Source organism: Lissotriton vulgaris, chromosome 3_1 (assembly GCF_964263255.1).
Source record: "Lissotriton vulgaris chromosome 3_1, aLisVul1.2, whole genome shotgun sequence".
In the NCBI taxonomy this organism is placed as follows: domain Eukaryota; kingdom Metazoa; phylum Chordata; class Amphibia; order Caudata; family Salamandridae; genus Lissotriton; species Lissotriton vulgaris.
The window spans coordinates 38446427-38473632 of record NC_141689.1 but is presented as its reverse complement, the minus strand read 5'-3'; the positions used below and the strand labels follow the sequence as shown (position 1 = coordinate 38473632).

At 46.5% G+C, this 27206-nt stretch overlaps 1 protein-coding gene across 1 annotated transcript in view; it reads left to right on the top strand.

Annotated features, from left to right (window-relative positions):
• Positions 1-27206, top strand: part of LOC147725884 (long-chain-fatty-acid--CoA ligase ACSBG2-like) — a 428421-nt gene that overhangs the window by 222350 nt on the left and 178865 nt on the right. Inside the window, exon 9 of the mRNA XM_086960024.1 lies at positions 19319-19552. Coding sequence (XP_086816150.1) covers positions 19319-19552 — 234 coding nt within the window. The remainder of the gene's footprint in view (positions 1-19318; positions 19553-27206) is intronic.

Below are 27206 nucleotides of genomic sequence, written 5' to 3'. Positions count from 1 at the left end.
TAGAACATAATCCTATTTTTATACATTTGTTGCAAGATGCCTTTGAAAATAAAGGTGCTCTAAAGTTAAGCGATGCAGGACACTACCATAGTTACTCACACCTTCAGTTATTCTGCAAATAAATACTTGCCCATTTATTTAACATTTTTTTCTGAATATTTCTGCTTAGTCAGTAAACAGCAGCCCGAGCTGCTGCTCATGGAAGGGGCCGCATGCAAAGGTCAAGAGGGCCACAAGTGGCCCCCGGGCCTTCCTTTGAGTATCAGGGCACTAAAGAGACTGTTTCTCCCATACATCCGAGGGGCCTGCTGAGAGCCACTGGGGGCTGTCAGGCCATGCCTGAAGTTTATGATGTGACTCTCTGCACAGGGTGTGACGTGTCCCTTCTTTATTGTGACTCTTGCAGGCTGCCGTCGCATCTGGCAGTAGGGACATCTAATACCTAACAGACACGATATTATAGGCACCTGTATCGAACAACGGCTATGATCTAGCAGTATTTTGATAATGCTCTTAAGTTAGATGTGGTTAGTTATATACCGGTACCTACATTATCTAGGGTTATTTACATTTGGTATTCTGACATTTAACATTTCTGCTGCTCGAGAATTGTCATAGAGAGGTTGTAATTGTTACGGTTGTGTAATACCGTAGTTTCCTACTTGCTGTGCAAACACAATTACTAGTGCAAATCAGTAGAATTAGTGCAGTTAATTAGGCAATTAGGTCCCGATTCACAAAGGTAAAATAAGACGAAAGTCTAATGTTACGACTTTCAGTATTCACAAAGAGCATTTACTACTTGTAAATGCCCTTTGTGAATAACAAAAGTTGAACTTTACGACTTTCTGGTGTTGACAAAGGGCATTTACTACTTGTAAATGCCCTTTGTGAATACCGAAATGTGTAAAGTTAGACTTTCCTCTCATTTTACCTTTGTGAATCAGGCCCATTGTGTCAAAGGCGACCCTATTGGTGTGCATTGCCTCGTGACAATCTGTTCCTATTATAATGTTATAGTGGTTATTATTCATTCATTTGTAAATGTTTTGCTGCGTAGGCTGATTGAACCAGATTCACCTGCGTCAAGAAACTGAAATACCTTTAGAGTGAAAAATGTATACTGCAAGCGAACTATAACAACATTTTCAAAAAAGATATATAAAAAACAAAACAAAATCAATAACCCAGATATTAAAGGCGTTAACTTCGGCTCCCTTATTTTCAAAATGGCTGCCTCTGCAGATGATATCATTATTTTCACAGAAACCCCGATGCAAGGATCCTAAAAGTTATCTCTCTAATTCAGACCTTTGCGGGATTATCTGGCTACTCCTTAAATAGGGAGAAAACAGAAGTAAGCTTAATGTTTAAAGTTACCCTTCCTGCATTGGCCAATCTAGTCTTTCTGGGCAACCAAAAATTATTAAATACTTAGGCATTTGGTTCTTGAATAACCTAGCAGAATCAACCTTGCATAATGAACAAAAACACTGAACAAAATCAAATACCTACTAACTTTCTGGCCGCCCAATTTATCGTGTGGTGGAGAGGCTAGAGACTTTGAAAATGATGGTTCCGCCTTTAGTGAACTTTTTATCCAATATGTCTCTCTCACTCCTTATTTGCCACAGTTGAGACAAACTAGCTTCTAACTTTCTTTTGTCAAAAAAGAAACTCAGACTAGGCCTAAAGAAAGTCAGACTATACTCAAAGAAACTCAGACTAGGCCCAAAGAAACTCAGTCTGGGTCTAAAGAAACTCAGACTAGGCCTAGAGAAACTCAGACTAGGCCCAAAGAAACTCAGACTAGGCCCAAAGAAACTCCGACTAGGCCCAAAGAAACTCAGACTAGGCCCAGAGAAACTCAGACTAGGCCCAAATAAACTCAGACTAGGCCCAAAGAAACTCAGATTAGGCCCAAAGAAACTCAGACTAGGCCCAAAGAAACTCAGACTAGGCCTAAAGAAACTCAGACTAGGCCCAAAGCAACTCGGACTAGGCCTAATAAAACTCAAACGAGGCCTTAGGAAACTATAATCACCATGTACAGAGGGAGGATGTGGTCTCCCTAGCTGGTATAATTACCAAACAGCATTTCTAGCAGCACATGGCGGACGCTGGTTTGACACTAACCCCGCTATACCGGTCCCAAAACATATGATTGAACTCCATTTCATTTCACCCTATTCACTGCCTGCAGCACAGACAATGTCTAAATTAATGCTGCCACACTCCAGAGACACCCCAGAGGTGTCTGTTTGACCATTCGTTCTATTAGAATGGTAAATAAGTGTTTGGCCCCTAATCTAGGTAAATCTACAGCCCTATCATTCTGGGACAACGCCAAAAAAGCATCAGTAACCTTGTCTACAATAGGCTCTGTTTCATCAACAAAAGGCAACAACTTAGTATTTTCTGACTGCTACTGCTTACCTTTGCTTGGTTACAAGACAAACACTCTCTATCCAACATGGACTTGTACAACCTTCTAAAAATCAAGGCAAAACTCTCCAGACTGGGCCCAATCCACCCCCCAGATCTGTTCCAGTTTTCCAACAAGCTAACACTTAGCCACTGAGCGTCAAAGTTCGTCAACGACAATCCCTTCCTCGGGATTTGCGTGTAGATTGGTTATTCCACCTTCAGGCAGGTCCAACTCAGAAAGCTATAATAGCACAGAGTATTTGAGAAGCCAGGTGAGGGAAGGGTAGGAAGGGGACTGCGGGGAGGGAGACCTGCAAAAGAAAGTAAAACACACACAATACCATATATACCATATATATATATATATATATATATATATATATATATATATATATATATATATATATATATATATATATATATATATATATATATATATATATATATATATATATATATATATATATATATACATATTAGTTTGTCAACCTTGCGTACACTGGAGAAGAGTTCTGGTACTGCTCTGGTTATTAATAAATAAACTAATAGTAGTAATGCACAAAAGCTAAAAGGATAATGCCGGTTAAAACCCCAATCGGCACATAGAAGCATTTGGAATGCATCAGATGAATCAACACATACACACTTGTACGTTGTCAAAAGCTCATCCGTTCTACATCACACGCATGCGCACTTGTTAACTTCACAAGTGCGCCCCCAAACGTATCTGTACCTTTTATACATGAGTGTGTGGATACGAGTCACCACAAGATAATTATATCCCTCGTTCCACTTTCACTCAAGTGTGCATTTGTTACAGAAAAATCATGCACGCTTACTTAACATATGCTTTAAATTAAATGAAATCACCAATAATACACGTGATTGAAGTAGAATCAACACCTTCGCATGATTGAGGACACTGGTGACATAAAAAACTTTAAGGCAAAACACTCTACCGCGCCGCAAGTGGAATGCTCCTGCCGGCCGGGAGGAATTATCCAGAAATGCAATTACCGCTAAAACCGGGCCGGTCTTACCTTACCTCGAAGTAAAGGGTCGAGTTGCAGGACTCGGTCTGAGGCGAAGATCAGCCACTTCATACACTGCGACACCAATCCGGCAGCCAGCGCAGAGACATGTCTTCTCAATAGCATGAATCCTGAATAGTGAGCCTCGAGTTATCTGCTCACGCTGACTCATAGAGCAGTCAGCATTCAAGATGGCAGCCACCCAAGGCTTCTGGGACTTGTAGTCCCCTTTTGGAAAGATGGGGAAAAAACATACAGGGGCTACAAAACAAAACACAGAATAACCCATAAACGTGGGATAGATTCCTGCTCTTGCATGGCAACATATAAAGGAGTGACAACAAGAGTATTTAAACAGTATAATGCAACCCCCAGCGTGGATTACAGCACCACCACCAGCGAGACCATGGGAAAGGGGAATGGGCCTTTCCAAATGGTAAATTCTTCACCTGGCGTCGAGTTCATAACACCCTTGGGGACCTAGACCGTGCACCGCCATGTTTACAGTACTTCCCCCTCCAAGCTCTGTCTAGCGCCCGGCTTGTCAGGATAACAGAGGTGGAAGCGTTGTACCAATTGCGGAGCATGTACACCCTCCCCAGATTCCCAGGAATCATTCTCTGGGCCATAACCTTTCCAAGAAACCAGATACCAAAGGGTGGAGTACCGCCATTTGGAATCCAAAATTGCCTGTACCACATACTCTCATTCGCCCTGAACATGTACAGGAGGAGGAGATGTATGGTTCCCCCATGGGGCTGGTTTTAACAAAGAGGTGTGGAAAACGGGATGGATTTTCACGGCACTGGGTAATCGCAATTTATATGTCACTGGATTAATTTGCTTCACTACACTATACCAATAAACCTGGGATGAAAAGGAGATTTCTTTCAAAACATGATGTGTTTAGTGGATAACCATACCCTGTCCCTGGTCTGATAGATGGATCCCTACATGTGATGTTTTTCATAATGAGTCTTATACTGCTGGTTAACCTGTCCTAAATGATGACATATGTGGAGGTGGACTTGGTGTAAGCGAGTCAAAGCATCCTTCGCAGCAGGATTTAGGACAATACAATCAGTTATGGTTACAGGTAATGTATGGGGATGAAAACCGTATATTCTAAAGAAAGGGGACACACCTGTAGAAGTATGAAGAGAATTATTATATGCTAATTCTGCCAACCAAAGATGATCCACCCATGACTGTGTGGTCTCTGCCAAGTATCAATGCAAATACTGCTTAAGTGTCTGATTCAGCCGTTCAGTCTGACCATCTGTCTGTGGATGGTGACTAGTGGATAATGCTGCTGAAATTTGTAGGGCCTTGCACCACGGTTGCCATAATAAGGCAGAAAATTGTAATCCTTTATCGGAAAGAATGATTTTTGGTTGACTCGGAAAGAATCTAACCACTTGATGTAACAGCAACATGACTAGTTGACTGGATGTGGGGAGGCCTTTGCAAGACACAAAATTAGCATATTTAGTAAAGCTATCTACTATGACCAAAATCACCGCTTTCTTCTAATCTTCAGGATGACTTGTAATAAAATCCATTGAAATAAGTTTCCACAGTCTTCTAGGCGTGGGGAGGGGGTTGTAATACGGCTGCCGATTTTGAATGACTAGATTTAGCCCGTGCATATATGTCACACTCTTTTATCATATGGTGAAAGTCTTTCTTCCAGTCTGGTCACCAGAAATATCGTTGGACTAAATCCAACGTTTTTGGAAGTCCTGGATGTCCCGCAAGCGGATTCTTGTGCAACCATTGGAAAATTTGTTAACGAAATTCATTTGTAGGAATAAACAACCAGGACTCGTAGAAAGGTAGACCTTGTACTATTGTTCTCTTGGTATTTCCAGTTACCCAATCTTTCCATTTTGGGAGCAAAAAAGTGTCTCGTACCGGATCTAAAAAGTTCTCAGCCGAAATTAAACATAGTACCTTTGAAGGGGTAATGATCAATTGTGGAGTTCCTTCAACATGACTAATTGTGGACTCTTTCCGTGATAAGGCATTCGCTATTTTATTATCACTTCTGGGCAGGAAGGTTACTATAAAGTCGAATTCGGCAAAGAAGGACATCCAGCTGAGTTGTCGTGGAGTTATATCCGAGCGGGGATCATGAACTGTAAGTTCCGATATTCAGTATAGACGGTAATGAGGAACTTAGATCCTAACAAATAATGTCTCCACTCTTTGAAAGTGTCTCGAATGGCCAGCAGCTCTTTTTCGGCGATGGTGTAATTTTGATCAGCTTCATTGAGTTTCCTGGACAGATATGCCATAGGGTGAAACTGGCCTGAATCAATATGTCTTTGGGATAAAATTTCTCCTACCGCTATGTCTGAAGCATCTTCTTCCACAAGGAAATGTTTGTTTGGATCCGGGTGAGCCAAGATAAGAGCTGACGCAAAAGCAGTTTTTAAGGTGCGAAATGCTTTCTAAGCGAGTGACTACCATTCAAAAGGTGTCTTTTTCCGCAGTAATTTGGTAATAGGAGCAACTGTGAGAAAAGTGATCGATAAATCTGCGGTAAAAGTTCCCAAAAACACTGGATGTCTTGGATGTTTTTGGGTTGGGGCCATTTAGCAACTGCGTCTAACTTTCTTTCAGCCATCTGCATTCCGGATGGGGTTATGATCACTCCTAGAAATTCCACCTGATTGACTTTGAATTCGCATTTGCTGAGTTTGCAGTAAAGATGGTTATCTTGCAATGCTTCAAAGTAAATCAGGATGTCATCAATATAGACAATTACGAAGAGATCTAAAAATGCCCTTAAAACATTGTTCAAAAAAATTGGAATGCCGCGGGGCGTTATAGAGCTAAAGCGGCATTACCAAATATTCAAACAGAGCGTATCGAGTCTTGAATGCGGTCTTCCACTCGTCCCTCTGCCTGATGCGCACCAAGTGATATGTACCCCTCAAAACCAGTTTTAGAGTAGATGACCACAGTTTTCTCTTGGTCCAATAACACTGGAATGAGGGGGAGAGGATATTGATTTTTTATCGTGATTTTGTTGAGTGCTCTATAATCGATACAGGCGCGCATCTCTCCATTAGCTTTTGGAATGAAAAACAGGGAGTGCAGCTGGAGAGTGAGAGGGACTGGTAAAACCATTTTCCAAGAATTGGTCTAAATATTGCTGTGGGTGTAAATTCTCTGACTCTGACAGCGCATACATACGACAACTAGGCGTAATAGTATCAGGCTCTAAATCAATTTAGCAATCATACACCAGGTGCGGAGGTAACTGCACTCCCTGTTGTTCACTAAAAACTGTAGAAAAAGCTGCATATTGAGTGGGCAACTGAATATCTTTTTTGGCCGCTGTAAGAAGCGCTAAGAGAGGATCTTGCTTCTCGGTTTGTCTTGATGTTAAACAATGTTGTTGACAATAATTGGAGGAAAACTGAATCGACCTCCCACTCCAATTAATCACAGGAATGTGCAGGGTAATCCCACAATAATATTGTGGAGCTTGAACAATATTGAACCTAAGATGTTCTAAATGTACTTCCTTTTTTGGTGGAATGACTAAGCATAATCAGTTCTGTCTGGAATGTTACAGGACCACCAGATAGATTGCTACCATTTACTACATGTACTATTCCAGGAGCTCGTTTTTTCTCTTAGGGGATCGTAAACTCTTTCACTATATCCATGTCTATAAAATTACCAGTTGCCCCTGAATCTAACACAGAATGCACTGGATACTGACTGGTGCTTGTCTCTATGGTAACTAATAGTCGAAAATGGGATGTATCTTTTCCTTCCAATCCTGCCAATTAAGGGATAGTTAAACCGGCCAAGCTTGTCCCTTCCATTAGACTCAGGTGTTCTAGTTTCCTGTAGGCACATCTGTGCTAGCAATACCTTGTTTTGAGGTAAAGGACACCGGAAACTTCGCTTTTGGCTTTTTTGGGTATTCTTTCACAAAATGCCATTTTCGATCACAATAAAGGCATTATCCAATCTTTTGCCGAGTTTCTTTCTCGTCTTCCGAGAGTGGTTGTTGAATGGCCCTGATATCCATAGGTTCTCCACGATTCTCAGACAGTGTTGGTTGGTTTCTAGGGCACTCGGTAATCCGCCAGGCTGGTTTGTCAGATCTTTTCTCATCTCCTCTTCTTTCTGATAATCGGTGGTCCAGCCTCAACGTGATATTAATGAGATCGGCACACTCTGTGGGTTGGGGGTCAATTTGCGCAAGGACATCTTTGAGATCATCCTTGAGTTCTTGATAAAACAGAGCTGAGTGTTTTTCTTCGGACCATTCAGTCAATGCAACTAAATGATTAAATTGGGCGAGATACGAAAAGAGGTCTCTATTCCCTTGGCGTAATTCTAGTTATTTTCTGTCAGCTGACAGAGTAACAGCATGGCGGTCAAAGACTTTTTTGTGGACAAACATTTTCCAGTGATAAAGTAAAGGACTGTCTTGACATACCAAAGGGACTGCAGGCGGCATCATCTGTTAAATAGGAAATAAGGAATGCTATCCTAGATTGAGGGTCTGGAAATGCTATGGGTCTGCATGTAAAATGTAATTCTATCTGTGTTAAAAAAATATTGGACCTTCCCGGGATCTCAAGAGAAATATTCAGGATCTGCTAAAGGGATTGTTGGGGGTACATGTCCAGCAATGTTTGTAGTGGGGCTGGCTGTCTGACCCAAAGTGAAAGTTCCAGTTGAAACCATGGAGCCATGCAGTATGTAGAGAAACGATTTTGTCTAATTAATGGTGTAACCTGACACCCGTCCATATTACGCACAGATATCTAACAGGCAGGTAATTGAGCGTGCCAGAGATGCCAAATATAACAGGATATCGTCTGCATAAAGTGAAATGTGATCGTCCCAGCCCATGGCCCATTTCAAACCGCATACCCAGACCGCCAGCGGCTCCAGAACCAATGCAAAGAACAGTGGCTACAGGGGACAGCCTTGTCTCATCCCTCTACCTAATGGGAGGTCTGTTGATATATGGCCGTTCACTACCACCTGTGCATGCAGCTGTGTATAAAGTAGCTGGACCCGGGCGCAGAGTTTTGGGCTGAATCCTAAGTGTCTAAGAACTGCAAACAAGAAGGGCCATTCAACAAGGTCGAACGCCATCAGTGCATCCACCTATAAAATAACTGCGTCTTCTTCTATTGTAGATTTATGGGTCATGACCACATGCAAACATCTCAGATTAAGTGCTGTGTTTCGATTTGGCATAAATCCGATTGATCCGGGTAAATCACTGTGGCGAGATGCGACTGCAGCCGCATGGCAGGTGCCTTTGCCAGTATTTTCACCTCTGCGTTAATTAAGGAACTTGGTCTATATGACATACATTCATGCGGTGGCTTGCAAGGCTTGTAAATCGCCACTATGGTGGCCAGGTGCTGATGCCTGAGTAGGATTCCTTGTTCAAACTGTCTGTGTACATATTAAGTAAATGTGGTATGATATGTGGTGCCGCTTTCGTGTAAAATTCCACTTGAATTCCATTGGGTCCTAACGCTTTGCCTGTGTGCAATGCGCTTTTGCTAGCTCTAGGTCCTCCGTAGTCGGGTACTTTTGTATGTAGTGCCTCGGTCGCATTAGGGGATAGTGTGGGCATTTTCATATCTTTAAGAAACTCTAAATTTTCCACCACCGTGTTGGTGGATAATGGGGTGTCGAATTTTTTGTAATGCATCGCTAAGGTTGTTGTTATTTGCTGGGGCTCCGTTGTTAAATCGCCATCTTCGCGCCGGAGCTGCGCCACCCATTTACTGCCTTGCTCTTTTTTATCCAGCCATGCTAGGAGTTTTCCCGCCTTATCCCCACAGTGTGTTGCGTTTTAGTGTGTTGGTTTTTGCCTCTTCCCATACGTAGGCCCTGCACTCTTATTGCGCTAAGTGTAACCTGTGTGTTGTATCCTCATCCGGATCTATAATATGAGCCGCTTCTGCCCAGGACACGTCTTGCTCCAAACTCGCAATGTGTTAATGCTGAGTATGCTTATGGCCTGTTATCAGTGAGATAGCCTGCCCCGTAAGAACTGTTTTGTAAGCCTCCCACAATGTTGCAGGGGAGCGGACCAAGTGCTGGTTTTCCTCAAAGTAGTTCACTGTCGTTTTAAGGAGATCCGTGCTGATCTTTCGGTTTTAAGGTAACTAGGGTCAAGCAGAAACAGTCTCCGCCATCTCAGGGTGGAGGCGATATATGTGATAAGCACCGGAGAGTGGTTTGAGATACCCCTGGGTAGGTGCGTGACCTCAGTTACCCCCAATAGCTCAGTTGCTAATGTAAAAACGCAGTCTAATTTGGAAAGGCTGTTATGCACTCCCAAATAGAATGTATATTGTTTCTCAGTTGGGAATCTATTTCTCCATATGTCTATTAGGCCCAGAGCCTCCGTGAACTCTGCCAGTTTGATGTTTGCACCCCTAGGGTCTTTGGGGGGTAGTCTGTCTATGGTTGCGTCTTAAGTAGTATTAAAAACTCCCCCTAGTACGAGTTCCCCATGTGGGAGGGCTAAAAAGAATGTCCCCAGCGCTGGGAAAGTTACTTGATGCAGCGTTGGTGGAATGTAAACTGTCACTATGTTATATATTTTACCATCGCATTGACATGTGATTGCGGCAAATTGTCCCTGATCATACTTTAGGGATCCCATATTTATCAACGGAAAGCGTTTATTGATCAAGATCCCCATGAACCAGTAGTAAAATCAGAGTGCACCACCATTTTAAATCCCCACCTGTCTAAAGCTTTACAGGCAGTTCCCGTCAAATGTGATTCCTGGAGAAGCGTAACAGCAGGCCCTTTAAGTCTCAGATATTGCAAAACTAGTCCTCATTTTGTTTTGGCCATTTACATTCGATGGTAGTATCTTGAAAGAAAGGTGTGTGGGGCCTGTGACCCTTGGCTGGGGCCCTTTGTTGTCATCCACCCTGTGGAAATGTGTGTGGCATCTGTTGGAAGTGAGTGTTGAGTCGTCAGTATATAGCCCACTATATTGTCACCGTAAGTGTGTACCCTGCATCAATTGCAAAACTGGAACTAAACAATTAACTTCCCATTTTAACTGTGCCCCCCCCCCCACTCCCCACCATGCCTCCCTGCACAGCGGATTTAAAACTACCCGTACCCCCAACTCTGCAGAGTGCTTTATTCCCATAACTGTGTACTTGCGTTAAGGGGGAGAGTTACTCCACGTTTCTTGTCCACTCCCCTTGCTTATTCGTAGTCCATTGCGATCCCTCTGTGTAGCTCTGTGACTTGGCGCAGTCCATGAGTGTCATCAGGGGTATCACGTGAGACCAGCCCCGGAAGTTCGTTGAATCAGAAAGTGTGACTCTGCTGGTTCATTCATTGGTCTTCGCCATGTTTTGCAGCTATCCCCACTACGTTTTCATCTCTTTATTTCTGTATAGTGCTGATGTCATGTGTTACAGTACTTAGGTGAGGATCTTGCTGGGTACAGTGTCAATCTAAGTGGTCGTCGGCATTCTGTTGAGTGCGAGTCGATGCTTCTGCTTCCATCAATTCTGCTATGGCCGCTTTGGTGAGTTGTTGCTACCGTTTCGGTCCTTGTCTTCCGGGTCTTGTAGCTGGTCGCCATCCCTCCAGCTAGTCGTGAGCCTCCTCCAGTGTAGTGAAGAACCAGCTCTTCCCCTCTGCCACTGCCCGTAATTTTGCTGGAAAGAGCATTGTTTACTTGAATTCTCTGCTATGCAATTCTTTTTTTACGTCAAGAAAATTGCAGTGTTGCTTTGATACAGCAGCTGTGTAGTCCGGGTAGAGGGTCACGTTGCAGTTTTCAACCTTAAATGCGGGGGAGGGGGGCAATACAAGCCACCTGGAGAATCCTGTCACGGTCCCGGAAGTTAAATATTCATGTCAGTATAGGTCGGGGGCTCCTGGTCTGGGTCTACCCCCGGCACTCTATGAGCTCTTTCCACTGAAAAGAACAGTGATAGTCCACGTGGCTGCAGTTGAGTTTGGATGAGGTCTTCCATGAAGAGATCCAGGGCCGGCACCTTGATGCTTTCCGGAACACAGACTAAGCGAATATTATTGCGTCGCGAGCGGCCTTCCTGATCATCGAATTTTTCAACCATTTGCTTGGCTGCCCGCTCTAGTTGGCAGACCGCTGTGTCTGTGGAAAGTGTCGCCGCAGTAGTTTCCACTTCTGTCAGGCTAGTGTTCACTTTGGAGACATCAGCACGCAACAGTGATATGTCGGATGAAATTGAGCCAATTGAAGTTTGCATCTGATGCAGGGTAGCCATCACATCCTGTAAAGTTATTTCTTTTGTCTTGGCACTCTTAGGGTTGCTGCCGTCGACGGTGTGTGGGGATGGTGTATCTGGTTGTTTCTTATGGAAGGAGTATTTGTCCAATTTGTTGCTTTGTACACCGCACTGTCCTCTGCCACCCATGGTAGCTGGTGCTGTAAGTGAGGCATCTGGGTGCTGGGGAGGCCGTATTTGACGCTGCCTGCCAATGGGGTTGAACTCTCCCTAGTGGCCTTTCGGTTTTCCTGCCCCCACTAGCACCCTATATAAGCCGTCTTCAGCAGAGGATTCTCGCCCAGGGGCCCATTATGCGTAGCGTTCGCGACTATCCCCCTCCACGGTCAGATTCGGAGGAGCTACGTGGATGTGTTGGGTTCTGCTGTGTTTTCTAATAGATGTTTAGTGCTGCGTTCACTTTGTCTGGGATGTTTATGGCACTTAACCTGTGGTGCGATGATCAGTTGGTGGTATTTACCATGTGCCCAATAAATCCAGTCTGTTATGTATTGGCCCTGCAAAGCAGTGTTATAGTGGGGGTTTGAACCCAGCCGCGGCATGTCCTTTAGTGAGCCCGCATAGAGGGGGGCCGCCGTTATCCAGTGCAGTGGGTGTGTGTGACATGTGCAAAGGCCGGATTATCTAATGTTCAGGGGGCCATTTTTAGCGTTGGCCGTAATTAGCGATTTGTGACTCCGGTGTCCCTCTAATCAGGCGCTTGCATCTGCTCCCCGGTTCCACTCTGTCCCCGTACCTGTGTAGCCCCACTCGTGCACATTCCAGGTTAATTGTGCTTCCAGAGGCACAGTTTTCTTTGCGACGCCTCTCACCGCCCTCAGCTTCGCTCGTTGCTTGACGCGTGTCTCCTTTTCATACAAGAATTGCCTCTGAGGATGCCGCCGTCACCTCTGTCTCGCTCGGTCCTCGCCTTACGCGAGGCTCCGGGTCTTCCATAGTTCATAGGACAAGGCTCCGCCCCTCAGTTTTCTTTGGTCTTGGTTACACCTACGGAGCTCGGATTTGCCGTAAATCATTCACTGGGTATACCGGAGTCGCCGCCGCCGCCGGTCAATTCTTACAGGGTAGCCGGATTTATAGCAGGATTCTCGGGGAAGGTTGAAACGGGTGCCGGTGCTCTCTCAGGCTGCGGCCATTTTCGGTGGTCACTAGCCATGCCCCTCAACTTAATAATTCTTAAGTTATTAGTTTGTCAACCTCCCAATCACTGGAGAAGTTCTGGTACTGCTCTGGTTATTTATAAATAAACTAATAGAAGTGTAGTGTAGTTCCTATAATCCCAATAGCCTCTGCATATTGGAATAATATATCCTATAGATTAGACGTGAGACTAAAAGTTTGCAGAGTAAGCTTCAAGGAAACAAAGATAAGGTGCACAATATTTTAGAACACTGTATCCTTCAACATTGAAAAAAACAAAAACTAATACAAAAGAGTGTTGTCCTACTCAGCTATGGCGGATAGTATTCCTTTTACCCACTCCAGGCGTCTATTGGAGTATTTTTCGGGAAAAAAGGGGTCTCTGAGAAAAGCTCGACTGAGTTACTTTAGTATCTAGCTTTAAATTAGTGCCTCACCAAATGTTGGGCGCCATGTAGTGTAGTTCTTATATTCCCAATAGGCTCCCTGCATTGGAATAATATATCCTATAGATTAGACGTAGGACTGAGGTCAACTAGGTCTCTATCGAATATACTAAACTTAATTGTGTGTCTGCAAGCTAGCTCGGAGGTCACTAGAAACTTTCTCGAATACACAAGAAGGGATTAGTTTCTGACAACCGCATAAACATGCCAAATTTGTTTCCCAAGAATAAGAATATACCTTTCAGAGTTGCAGAAGTAATAGATAAGTATTTCACTCAGTCAATCGTGCATGCTTCATTTCTACAGAGTTGCAGAGAAATAGTGAGACGGGCGTTTTCAATAAAAAGGTTTATTGAACAGTCTTCTTTCTCATGCAAGTGAGGTGAACTGCTACAATCGTTAAGCAGACTGCAAAGTATAATGCGTACAGCGAGAATAGTATTATAAAATAATACTGTAAGAGCATTGTATGGTTTCTAAGCCATATACAAATACATACATAAATAACATAGACTAAAATACTCAACTGATGTTTCTAAAATACGCCTACCCCAATGTACCTAACCTAAGTCTAGTATGAGGGAAGAAGTAAGTATTGTGTAGCATAGGTTTAGTTTTTGCCAAGAATCTACCAAAGGTTTCTCTAGGTTCTTATCAGCTCCATACCTTGTTAGAATGAAGGAGGTCTGGTATCTCTGTCTCGGGACTCGATTTCCCAACACCCCGCAAGGGGAGCCGGAAACACTGGAGCTGGATTCTCGGCAGGAAAAAGGCAGCTTCTTGATCAGTGCGTCAGCTGGAGAGTCGGCTTCCTTCGGCACTTGCTGTAGCGAGCTGCGTCAGGCAAGTAGGTCTTCGAACTGCTCCGAACATCCGTAGTTTGCCATAGCAAGTGAAGGTATATTTATACCTTGAAGGTGTTTAGGAATGCCATAGTTTGATGTAAAGTTGGGCATATAAACGTCAGGAAAGAACCCCTAGGTAATAGTTGTTCTATGTAAAGTAACCGAGTTCTTGGACAAATCAATATTCAAGCAAGGGGGGGTTCCCTAACTGCTTAAGCTGGTTTTCAAAGAAATTGTTGTGACGTTTGGTACGGGTGCAAGTAACCATGCCTGTTTTTGGGTAGCATGGGCTCTGCCTAAATAAGGGCTTGATTCTATGCCTATATAAGAGCAATGTGAATTGTACCTATTTATAGGGCATGAATCGGGAAAATTCACTCGGAGCTTAAAACGCCACACAACAGTAGCAATGCACAAAAGCCAAAAGGATAATGCCAGTTAAAACCCCAAATGGAACATAGAAGCATAGGAATGCATCAGCCGTTCTACATCACACGCATGTGTGCTTGGTAACTTCACAAGTGCACCCAAATGTATCTGTACCTTATATACGTGCGTATGTGGATACGAGTCACCACAAGATAATTATTTCCCTCGTTCCTCTTTCAAGTCAAGTCAAGTCAAAGAATTTATATAGCGCGCTACATACCCAGAGGGTCTCAAGGCGCTTGAGGTGGGGTGGGGAATTACTTGTCAAATATCCAGGTTTTAAGTTGCTTTCTGAATGCTCAAGTACACAGAAAAATCACAAGCGCGTACTTAACATAGGCCTTAAATTAAATTAAATCACTTATAATACACATGATTGAATTAGAATCAACACCTTTGCATGATTGAGGACACAGGTGCCATAAAAAACATCAAGGCAAAACACTCCTGCCGGCCAGGAGGAATTATTAGGAAATGCTCTTACCGCTAAGACTGGGCTGGTCTTACCTTGCCTTACATTCCAGTATATAAAACACATGATAAAAGATGCGTACTCCTACGATGCCTCCCTAACTAGATGTACCTAAGTGTAGTTAGCATGGGTGTAGGTGTTAAGCCAAATATTCCTCTAAGATTCAGTCAACCCCATTACTTGAAGTGAGACTATGGGACCCAGTCCTGGCCTCGCGCAAGACACACCGCGAGGGATGTCAGACCACTGCGAGCTGGAGAGTCTGCATACAGGAACCTCAGAGTCTCTGGTCAATGTGTCGGCCGGGAAGTCTCGGTCTCCTCTAGCTATTTTAGCAAGATGTGATGTATATATACCCATAGGTCTCCCTAGGGGTCCTACCTTGCTGTATCACTATGTCGGCCTAAGGATGACGTCGGGAATTAACTTTAACATTGACTTTATACAGGAGATGGCAGTTCTGCCGTGCTTCCAAGAACCCTCATGCATAATGTATGAGATTTCGAACTAGGGGAAACCTGCGTTCTGAATTCAGTGTAATATCTAGGTAAAAGGTCAGTCCCTGTAAACCGTGACAAGTGAAATGTAGGGAGAAAATATAGGTGAAGGGTGACAAGTTTACTGAGGCCTATATTACAGAACCTATATGGAATATGACAACACTTGATAGGGTAATGACCACCATCTAAAGGCCTCTTATTTCACTGTGCTGCCACCCTGAACGAACACGAGCTGACTCAACCACTCTTGGCAGGTGACCTGTCCGCCACATGGTGTCCCCAGCGCCTCCTCTCTCTGCTCTCTTGCATTTACCCCTCTTTCCCTTCTGCTGCACTGCTTCTCATTAGATTTGCCACTAGAATCCTCACCCATACCGATGACAGGGCTCCATCTCCTGACACCCAAAACCACTTGCTGGTTCTTGCATATCCTATTTGAAAGGCGTCATTATTACCCTTACTGTTGTGCAGTGGAACATGTTACCTACCAAGATGTTTACTTTTGATTATGTTCTTTCTCTCCCTCTTATGTAAAGGATGGTATCCCTGTCAAAACTGAAATCTATTAGGCCTCATATATTTATACAAGTATTGTATGTTTTTTGCCTCTCCGTATCCTAACGAAAATAATAAAATATGTGGTGCACACACATGCTGATTGACTGCACTGCCAAGACTACAAACAGGCATAGGTAAAAGGCAGCCGGTGTAGGATGTGCGGTGCCCCCAGCAGTGCCTGTCACTAATGTGCAGCTCACCAGCAGATGTATGACAAACCTCATCAAGTTCAAAATGAGAAACTATAAATCCCAGAATAACTACTGCCAGAAGGAAGATCTTCCTAAGTTTGGAAAAGTTATTTCCACTTGACACTGTATTTTACCTCAGATTCCACGCGTTATGTGGATCACTCAGGTACAAAACTGGACTGGGAAATTTGTTTCCTCAGTACCAATCCTTCAGCGGACCAGACAAATGTAGATTTCGGCCACCCAAGATATTCTATTGGAATATATAAGGCTCCGTCTGGTTAGCATTTATTCTGCACCCAATCAATACATGAGAAGAGGTACTATAAACAAGAAAATATGAAACTAGGAAATATCATTCTAAACCTTGAGCTTTTACTAATAATGTCTTTTTAAGGGGAGAAAGGAGAGCAGTGCGGAATCTGCAGGAAGATATAGGGCCTGATTTAGATCTTGGCAGATGAGTCACTCCGTCACAACGGTGACGGATAACCCGCCTGCTGAAATATATATCCCATAGGATATTACAGGGTTTGTATTTCGGCGGATGGGATATCTGTCACCGTTTTGAACGAGAAACCCGCCCACCAAGATCTAAATCAGGCCCTTAGTATCCACCCCAAGTATCTGGCAGGTGTGGTTGAGTAGTGTTGATTAACCAAGCAAGTCACTTAAAAACACATCTGAGTATTTGTGACAGCGCTTCTCAGCTGTCAAGACAGTAGTGTTTGGCAAATGCAGTCACAGAAGACCAGCTGGTCACCTGGCAAATGTTGGCCACCAAGGTCCAGCTAGAAAGAGCAATACAAGCTGCAATGGCCATGTGTGCAGATATCATAGCCAAGCAAGGCAGATCTTAATCCAAGAGGTAACCAGATGCGAAACGGTCTCCTTGGTCAACCCTTTCCCCATCTTACCTCTGGCAAAAGAAGACAAAGAGTTGATCATCCACCTTGCCCTGTCTTGTAGAGTCAATCCAGATGCCTAGGGTCAAGTCTGGAGCATGAGCAGAAGGAAAGAAGGATGGAAGAGTGGTAGACCCGCCCTTGTGGAATGCACATATAACTTTTGTTAGAAAAGATGAGCACGTAAAAATGAAGAACCGATTTGTCTGGGAAGAAAACAGTAAATGGTTGCTGGACAGAGAGGGCTTGTAACTCACCCTCTCTGTCGGCTGAAGTGGTCACTACCAGGAACAGAGGGTAAGGTCCAGATTCTGAAAACTGTCACGGAACTCAGCGCAGCCCCCAAAGAGCCTGCATTGCGTGACAGGGAGAGTGCAGGAAAACACCATATTCACAGGGATTTGGCACTCTCCTCCCCTTTCCCTAGCGCAAGCGCTGATTTCAGCTGCTGTGCGTCAGGTGCACGCCTTAGGGTGTGTGACTGAGCTTAGCATAGGTTTTCTCAGGAAGGATAGCCTTCCTATACAAAATGCTATGCCTAGACATACAGTGTTTTGCCCTGCTTTGCTTTACTTTTCTATACAAACCAATGATAAGAGCAATTAGCTTTGGTTGTTAATCCCCAAATAGGTTTAGCCGCTGGCTAGCATTACAAAGGTAGCGCTAACCAGACGCTAAGCCTTTATGAACCTGGGCCTGAGAGTTACCAGAAGATGATAACTCTGCACTATTTCGAAGGCAAACAATACATTCTATCCCACTTCAAAACAGTAAAGGACCTCTAGTAGAAAGAAATACAAGAGGCCTGTTAAGAATCTTGCTGACTGAGTTGAATAAGGAACATTAGCCAGAAAGACTCAAAGAGGAGAATAAAGTAGCCAAATACTGTTTCAAAGTACTGAGTATCAATCCCTGCTCAGTAAGAGAACCTGCAGAACACTGGAATGATGAGTCTCAAAAGCTTTTAAGCCTGCCGACTCCCAAAAAGAAACAAACTTCATCCCTCGCTGGCACAGACCGACGTGCTAGGAGATTTTTGGGCAGCTAAGATAACATCTGTTTCCTCTGATGGCAGGGAAAGGGTTTCTAGGTGACACTGCTCAATCTCCACCAGTGTCGAGAGAGCATCTGTGGTGGAGACCCGACTATCCTACTCTGAGAGCAGATCGATTCCGGGTATGAGAGGAAGAGGGGTTGAATCCTAACAGACTGGGGCACCTAAGCCTCCTTGCCCAGTCTAGCGCCCTAGACATAAGATGCACTCAGTCCTTTCCTATATTCTACAGACGCTTTGAAAACAGAGATATCTGAGCAAATGTATAGAGCAGAACTGGAAGGCGTCCCCTCCTTCCTGTGGTATATTTTGTGTTTCTTAGAGAACCCTTTAGAAGACAACTCTCTATCTGTAGACGTACCTGAAGGAGGGTAGAGGGACTGTCCTTAAAGGCCCAAGCCAAGAACAACTTAACTTCCTACTCCGTGATGGCCCTCAGGAGTGTGAAGGTGCCAGATGAAGGATCATGGATGGACACCACAACAGATAATCAAAAAAGACATATTTTTCAATACTCTTGAACGGGTTTGAATCCAAAGACATTAGAAAATGACATTTTATATAATGCTCTTTTTAATTTGTAAGGACATTTAGCTAGCACAGAAGGTGAGCAATGGACGGACATTGGTGTTGTGGGAAAAGAAGAACCAGCACCAGAGTGTCCTTTGTTGTCTCATTCTGGGTGGAAGGAGCCGTGTCTAATGTCATGAGACACGTGCTGGCAGGGCTTGAGAGCTATTGCTGAGGAAATGTTTTCTGGATCCAGTCTCACTGCTGGGTATATTAATAGAGTGGGAAAGTTGTGGGAAGAAGTATCCATAAGATAAAGCTGCTACTGATATAAAGTATCACACATTAAGCTCCTGGCTTCTTAGCCAACTCAAGATGGATATATGTTTGCGCATGCGTGTTGCTTTGTTAGAGAGGGCTCGTTAAGGTCCAACGCCTTGCATCTGTTAATGTTTGTTTCTTCTTCTACCTCCTCATTCAACCTATCATCTCTTTCAATCACAGTAATGGCTCTGCATCTCCTGGGGACCCATCGGCTGATCATCTGGTCCTAAAGAAGATATTAGGGGACTTGGGATTGGACCGAGCTACCCAAGCTTACACAGCTGGTGCTCCCACCGGAAAAGAAACCCTGGAGTATTTCATGAAACTGAATCTTCCTCTCATGGAAGTTTACGGCATGAGTGAGACCTCTGGGCCCCACACCATATCTGGTCCGAGCAACAACCGTCTAAAAAGGTAAGTACTAATGAGTGATCACTTTATTCGAAAGAATTGTCCAAACCAGGAAGATAATCTGAGTCAATATAGTGCGTCCTGTTCTCCCAATACCAGCTTCCTCCAATCGCCTAAAAGCAGCGTACTTCTGTACTCTCGGCTGCTTATAATACAGCCCAACTGATGTGATTGCAGCCTACTAAGATAATGAGCACTGAGCTGTCCATTTATTGGGTATTGATCTGCAGTAGGGACCTATCTTCTCTTCTTACTGATAAATGTTACATTTTCTTGTTATGTGGCTTTATTTTTGGAGGTTTAGCTCAAAATGAAACATGTCCATGGTAGTCTGACTGCTTAGAATGTACTCACACTAATGAGCATTATGTATTATGTACATATGAGCATTAGTGTTTGTAATCATTTAGGGCCTGATTTAGAACTTGGTGTACAGCTTACTCCATTACAACGGTGATGGATACCCCTCCACTGACATTAAATCTGTGTATATATCCAATGGGATTTTTATTTCAGCGGACAGGATTTCTGGCACCGTTGTTATAGAGTAACCCATCTGGCAAGATCTAAATCAGGTCCTTAGCTGAGATTGGTGCAAAAGCTGTAACCATTCCCCATAAATGTGGTGGGAAAGTTAGGGTGCTCTCAATATGAGGGTGCATAGGCACGTCTGCTGCTTTCTGTCTTTGCCTTTCAATCCAATCTCTATTACAGACACTGGTGCAATGGCAAGGAAACCTTTAAGGGGGAAACAGCTTTTATATTGTGGCTCGAACCACACTGTGCCTTAACATTGCGCTTCGAACCACAAATGCATTAATTTACCACGCAAGTCATTACAACAACTTGTCTTCAGGAAAGCATTGTTGGACTGATGTTGGACATTAAGTCCAACCCTTTTTCTACTGTTGTGCAAACTGGATTTGCAATAGTAAATGATACTACTCCAAAGTCCAGTGCTTTCCCTAAGGCAAGTCATTGTAACGACTTGAGTGGTAACGGAAAGCGTTTGGACCGCGTTGTTAAGGCAGACTTGTTAAATGCCTGTGTGGATCCAACATTCAACCCTATAGGAAACACACTGATTTAGCACCAAATAAGAGGTAGGGCCAACAGTGCAACCCCTCTCCACGCCCCCTTACCCCGCCCCGGGGGGACAATTGGGCAGGGGTGCAGGAGGTTCAGGTACACCCCAGGCATACTGGCTCAAGCAGGTGTAGTCACTCCTGCCCCGTCTGAAAGGAATCCCTGATCCTCTTGAAAGTGTGAAACTATGGCTCCATCTTTCACTGACACAGTGTGTGGTAAAGGCCACTTTATTGGAAGAAATTAGAGCTTGTAAACATGAACCATCCTTCAGCTTAACCCCACAAATTAAATATTCCTAAACATTGTTCTAACATCGAACCCTAACCCATCCCGCTGCCCCTAAATATATCTCCCCAAAAGCACTTAAGCCACCTCCCTCTCCTTCAGTTCTCAACACTTCAACAACTGTTATCTAACACACTGTTTCTTCCTATCCTTATTCTTGCGCCCCTTCAACTTTGTTTCCAGTGTGTCCAAACTAGGTACCAGGCTATCTCCTATTCCAACCTTCATTCCATCATTTCTTGTACTTCTCTTACCGTTTCCCAAGTAGCACTCCCCCAGACTTATACTGAGCTCTCTCTTTCTGCCACCAGAGAAACTCTCAATATGCACTTTCTGTTCTCCATACTCCGCCCCTCTTACCTTATCAATCTTAAACCACTTTTATCGCCTTTATCAAATGGATCCTGTTCTTCAGCAAAGTTGTGTGTGTGTGTGGTTGTGTGTTTGTGGGGTTGTGTGTGTGGGGTTGTGTATGTGTGGGGTGTTGTGTGTATGTGCGGGTTGTTTGTGTGTGTCAGACCGCCAGGACACCGTAATAGCACCGTGAGGTCACGTAATGCGCCACTCGGCATCGGGGTCATGGCATTGATTGAATCAGCGGATGATCGCTTCTCCTAAATGCTCATTAAGCTCAGAGGCCAGTAAAATGAGGCCTTAGTTTGAGAAAGGTGTACAATAATGTGACAAGATCGATGGTGGTAATAACAAATTAAATACGCTGGACAATTACAAGCTCAAACGTATCGTCTTGAATAGCCTCACTCAAAGATAAGGAGTAGGTGGGTGCGTGTCCCTGCCTATTTGTTTTCATTTTCAAACAAAATATAAATTTAAAAGGGAAGCAGGATTGTGGCCACTAAAATGCACTGAGGAGCACAAACTTATTTGACCACTGCGCATCCTGCCTGAGATGGCTTGAACACGAGTCACAGCCTTGAGTCTCGTGCAAATTACCATGAGACGGGGAGTGCGAAAAGGAGAAGGGCGCATTAATGTCTGATCCAAGGCTTTCCTTTATAAACAGCCCCCAGGTACTGTGAGCAGTGTCAGCATCTGTCATGAACTGGGTGGGGGTCCTGAGGGGTCGCAATACATCCGCAGCCTTTAGACCCAGGGCCAGAGGAATGTCAATGTAAGTAACCATATCAGTTTAACAAGCATAATCTGTCCAGGAATGCGTTGTATTAGGAAACGCCCACCGATGCTTGTGATTTGTGTCTGAAAGGTAACGATTTCAGAGTATAAAAGCTTATGCGGCAGCAGGAGGAGGAGGAGGCGGCTCGGAAGAAGGGGGAGGTGGGGGCCTGCACTTGTGGGAGCGCTAATTGCTGCCATTTGGCAGCGCGTGCTCCCGCAAGTAGATCACCTCACGTGCACGCATTGCCATTGATGGCAATGCAATGCATGCACGTCTTTGGCCCAAAGAGCAAGTCGATTACATGAGGTCTCCTCCTATGCAACGCATGTGCGTTGCATAGGTGAGACCTAAAAAGGAATGAGGCCGGATGCCAGCAAAGTGGAAACACTGGAAAAAGCAAGGCCTCCAACAGAAGTCACAGAATTGCCTGTTTTTTTTCTGTCCGGTTTTGTTATTTGTCATCTCCTTCCTGTGTAGCCTTTTTGTTGTTGTGACCCCCGTCCTCCCTCCCTGCTTCCCGCCATCGCCGATTACCCCGCCCCTTTTTCTTCTGTTCCCTCCCCGCTCCCGCCTCCCAGCTGCTCCGCCCCCCGCGCACTTGGCCATATATGGCGACCGTGCGATGCAGGTGAGTGTGACCTAGTTGCTAGGACACCCCCGTGCCGCACGGCCACCAGCTGCTGCGTGCGCCCCCCCTGCCCGTGTGCCCCACTGCCTCGCTGCCGTCTCGTGACCACGCCCCCTGCCTCAGAGCGGCGTGGTCCGTGCTAGCTCGTCCTGCCTGTCGTTTTTGCCGTCCTCTTTGTAACTGTTGTATTTTTTTTTTTGCCCATCTGTATTGCCTGTTTTTTTTCTGTCCGGTTTTGTTATTTGTCATCTCCTTCCTGTGTAGCCTTTTTGTTGTTGTGACCCCCGTCCTCCCTCCCCGCTTCCCGCCACCGCCGATTACCCCGCCCCTTTTTCTTCTGTACCCTCCCCGCTCCCGCCTCCCAGCTGCTCTGCCCCCCCGCGCACTTCGCCATATATGGCGACCGTGCGAACGCGCAGCGGTCACGCGCAGCGGGCGCGCCGATTGTGCGCCGAAGGCACGCCAAAGGTAAGCCCGTCTACGCCCGTCCGCGCCTGGACCGCGCCCAGTGCCAGGACCCCTGGCCCTCGAGGACCCCGACCGACCCGCCTGACGTACACCGCCGCCGCCCTCATCGCACTCAACACCGGCCGAGTCCCGGGATGCTACCGAGCCACCCCACGACGCACCCACGGACCCTTCAGCTGCCACGCCTGCAAGTTCACCTGCATCCGGACCTGCCTCGCACCAGCACCCACCAAGACGAACACCAGAAGCACCCACCTCAAGTGCATCCTGCTCAACACCCGCTCCGTTCACCGGCACGCCATCGAACTCTGGAACCTCCTCGACACCACAGCTCCAGACGTTGCCTTCCTCACGGAGACCTGGATGAACGCCTCTTCAGCTCCCGACATCGCCATCGCCATCCAAGAGGGCTACAAGATCACCCGGAGGGATCGCACCGCCAACCAGATGGGAGGAGGCATCGCCATCATCCACAGGAACACCATCCGTCTCACGACCAGCACCGACAACACCCTGACCACCGCCGAACACCTGCACTTCCAGATCCACACCGACCCAAAGACCACCCTCAGAGGCACCCTGATCTACCGACCTCCGGGACCACGCACCCAATTCAGCGAGGACATCGCCGACTTCGTCAGCCCGCATGCCCTCCCCTCCGCCGACTACATCCTCCTGGGGGACCTCAACTTCCACCTGGAGAACAACAACGACCGCAACACCAGCACCCTGCTCGACAACCTCGCCAATCTTGGACTCAAGCAGCTGGTGTCCACCCCCACCCACCTCGCCGGACACACACTCGACGCAGTCTTCTCATCCAGCACAGACATCAACTTCAGCCACGCCACAGAGCTTCAATGGACGGACCACAGCTGCGTCCACTTCACCTTCAAAAGAACGACGACCCACCACCACCAACAACAGACCGCTCGCAGAAGCTGGAACAAGATCACAGCCGACCAACTCGCCACCTCCCTGAGCCAGCACCCTCCGGCCAGCTCAGCGAACCCCAGCCAAGCCGCCGAAAACCTCACGAAGTGGATCAGCAACTGCGCGGACGAGCTCGCCCCGCTGAGGACCCCGCCCAGCAGACCCTGCAGCAAGAAAGCGCCATGGTTCACCGACGAACTCAAGAGCTCCAAGAAGAACTGCCGAGCCCTCGAGAAAGTCTGGAGAAGGGAACCAACACCAGACAACATGACCACCTTCAAGCTTGCCACCCGGAAGCACCACCAGCTGATCCGCGCTGCCAAGAAAACTGCCTTCAAGGACCGGCTGGACAACAACGCACACAACTGCAAGGAACTCTTCAACATCGTGAAAGAGCTATCCAACCCCAACGCAGGGAACAACGACATCACCCCATCGCAAGACCTCTGCAACTCCCTCGCCTCTTACTTCCACAACAAGATCACGGACATACACAACAGCTTCAACAACCAACCAATGCACACCACGACCAAACAACCACCCCCCACCACCACCCTCCACGCCTGGACTCCGATCAGCACCGAAGACACCGTCCGCATGATGAACTCCATCCACTCCGGATCTCCGACCGACCCCTGCCCTCACCACGTCTTCAACAAGGCCGACGCTGTCATCGCACCCCACCTGCGGGACATCATCAACACCTCCTTTGACACCGCTACCTTCCCTGAGAGCTGGAAGCACGCCGAACTCAGCGCTCTACTCAAGAAACCCACAGCGGACCCCACCGAACTCAAGAATTACCGCCCCATCTCGCACCTCCCGTTCCCAGCCAAAGTCATCGAGAAGACCGTCAACAAGCAGCTGGCCGCCTTCCTGGAGACGAATGGATCCCTCGACCCCTCACAGTCTGGCTTCAGGGCCAACCACAGCACCGAGACCGCCCTCATCGCTGCCACCGATGACATCCGAGCCCTGATGGACAACGGAGAAACAGCGGCCCTCATCCTCCTAGACCTCTCCGCGGCATTCGACACCGTCTGCCACCCCACCCTAGTACAGCGCCTCAGTAACGTCGGTATCCAGGAGAAGGCTCTGGAATGGATCATCTCCTTCCTCGACGGCAGAACACAGAGAGTCCGCCTACCACATGAGCCCCCTCGCGGCCATCGCACGACAACACAACCTCAGCATAATCTCCTACGCCGACGACACCCAGCTGATCCTCTCCCTGACCAACGACCCCGCCGCCGCCAGAGCCAACCTGCACGAAGGGATGAAAGAGGTAGCCGAGTGGATGACGACCAGCCGCCTGAAACTGAACTCAGACAAGACGGAGGTCCTCATCCTGGGCTCTTCACCCTCCGCCTGGGACGACTCCTGGTGGCCTCCCGCCCTCGGCACCGCACCCAAACCGTCAGACCACGCACGAAACCTGGGCTTCATCCTGGACTCGTCCCTCTCCATGACCAGGCAAGTCAACAACGTCTCCTCGGCGTGCTTCAACATCCTACGCATGCTACGGAAGATCTTCCGGTGGATCCCCACCGAGACCAGGAAGACCGTCACCCAGGCCCTCGTCACTAGTCGACTGGACTACGGCAACGCCCTCTACGCCGGCACCACCGCCAAGCTTCAGAAGAGACTCCAGCGAATCCAGAATGCCTCAGCCAGACTCATCCTCAACATCCCACAAACCAGCCACATCTCCGGACATCTGAGAGACCTGCACTGGCTCCCCGTCAACAAAAGAATCACCTTCCGCCTCCTCACCCACTTACACAAAGCCCTACACGACCAAGGCCCGAGCTACCTCAACAACCGAATCAACTTCTACGCTCCCAAACGCCACCTCTGATCGGCCAACCACGCCCTCGCCACCGTCCCCCGCATCCGAAGAGCGACTTCAGGAGGAAGATCCTTCTCCTACCTGGCCGCCAAGACCTGGAACGCCCTCCCTACCGACCTGCACCTGACCCAAGACCACCTCTCCTTCAGGAAGAAGCTGAAGACCTGGCTGTTCGAGCAGTAGCGGCACCCCTCTCCCCCCAGCGCCTTGAGACCCTACGGGTAAGTAGTGCGCTCTATAAATGCCTTTGATTGATTGATTGACAGAAGTGAGGTCATTCCTTGGGCTACCAAGCAACTGGCTGTAGATCATCTTGCTTATTTCAACCCCTCGCTATGCACTGAGCTCACTGTTGACGCCAGCCCAGTAGGGTTAGGAGCAATTCTAGCACAACACACGCCTGCAAAAGACTTGCACAGGCAAATTGTCGCATATGTGAGCACAAGATTATCGGACATTGAAAGGGCATTCTCCCAACCAGAGAAGGAAAGTCTAGCAGTAGTATGGGCATGTGAACACTACCACATGTTCATCTACGGAAAGCCTTTCACCATTGTAACTAACCAAGCCCTAGTAACAATGCGTGGAAACCCAAAGCAAAGATACCGCCACACATTGAAAGGTGGGGAATAAGACTGATGGACTATGACTTCAAGATAGTACACAAACCGGGAAAGGAACATAACCCGGCTGACTACATGTCACGGCATCCCCTGCCCCTACCGCAGGCACCAGAAAACACATCCATGGCAGAAGAGTACCTCAATTTTGTGTTAAGGCAAAACACTCCAGCGCCAATAACAATGAAAGAGCTACAAGAAGGGATGCCACAATGCAGGCGGTCAAACCAGCAACACGGCAGCAAAGATAGAGACACGTAAACAGAGAAGAAATCCTGGCGTTCAAAAACATACCAGAGGAACTCTCATAAATGGAAAGAGGAATCATACTAAGAGGAACAAGGATAGTAATGCTAAAAGCATTGCGGTGGCAGACTGTAAATCTGGCACATGAGTCCCACAGAGGCATAGTAGCAACAAAACAAATGCTACAGGAAAGAGTATGGTTCCCAGGCTTGTATCAACTGGTGGAAGACGCCATCCTAAACAGTCTTACAGTCACCTTTGCCAAATAACGGGACGACGCGCAAAGACAGAAAAGCAACAGATGTCGGAGCTTCCAGGGGCAGTGTGGACAACATTGGCAGCTGATTTCTATGGGCCATTGGACACTGGCAACTACTTGCTAGCAATCATTGATGAGTACT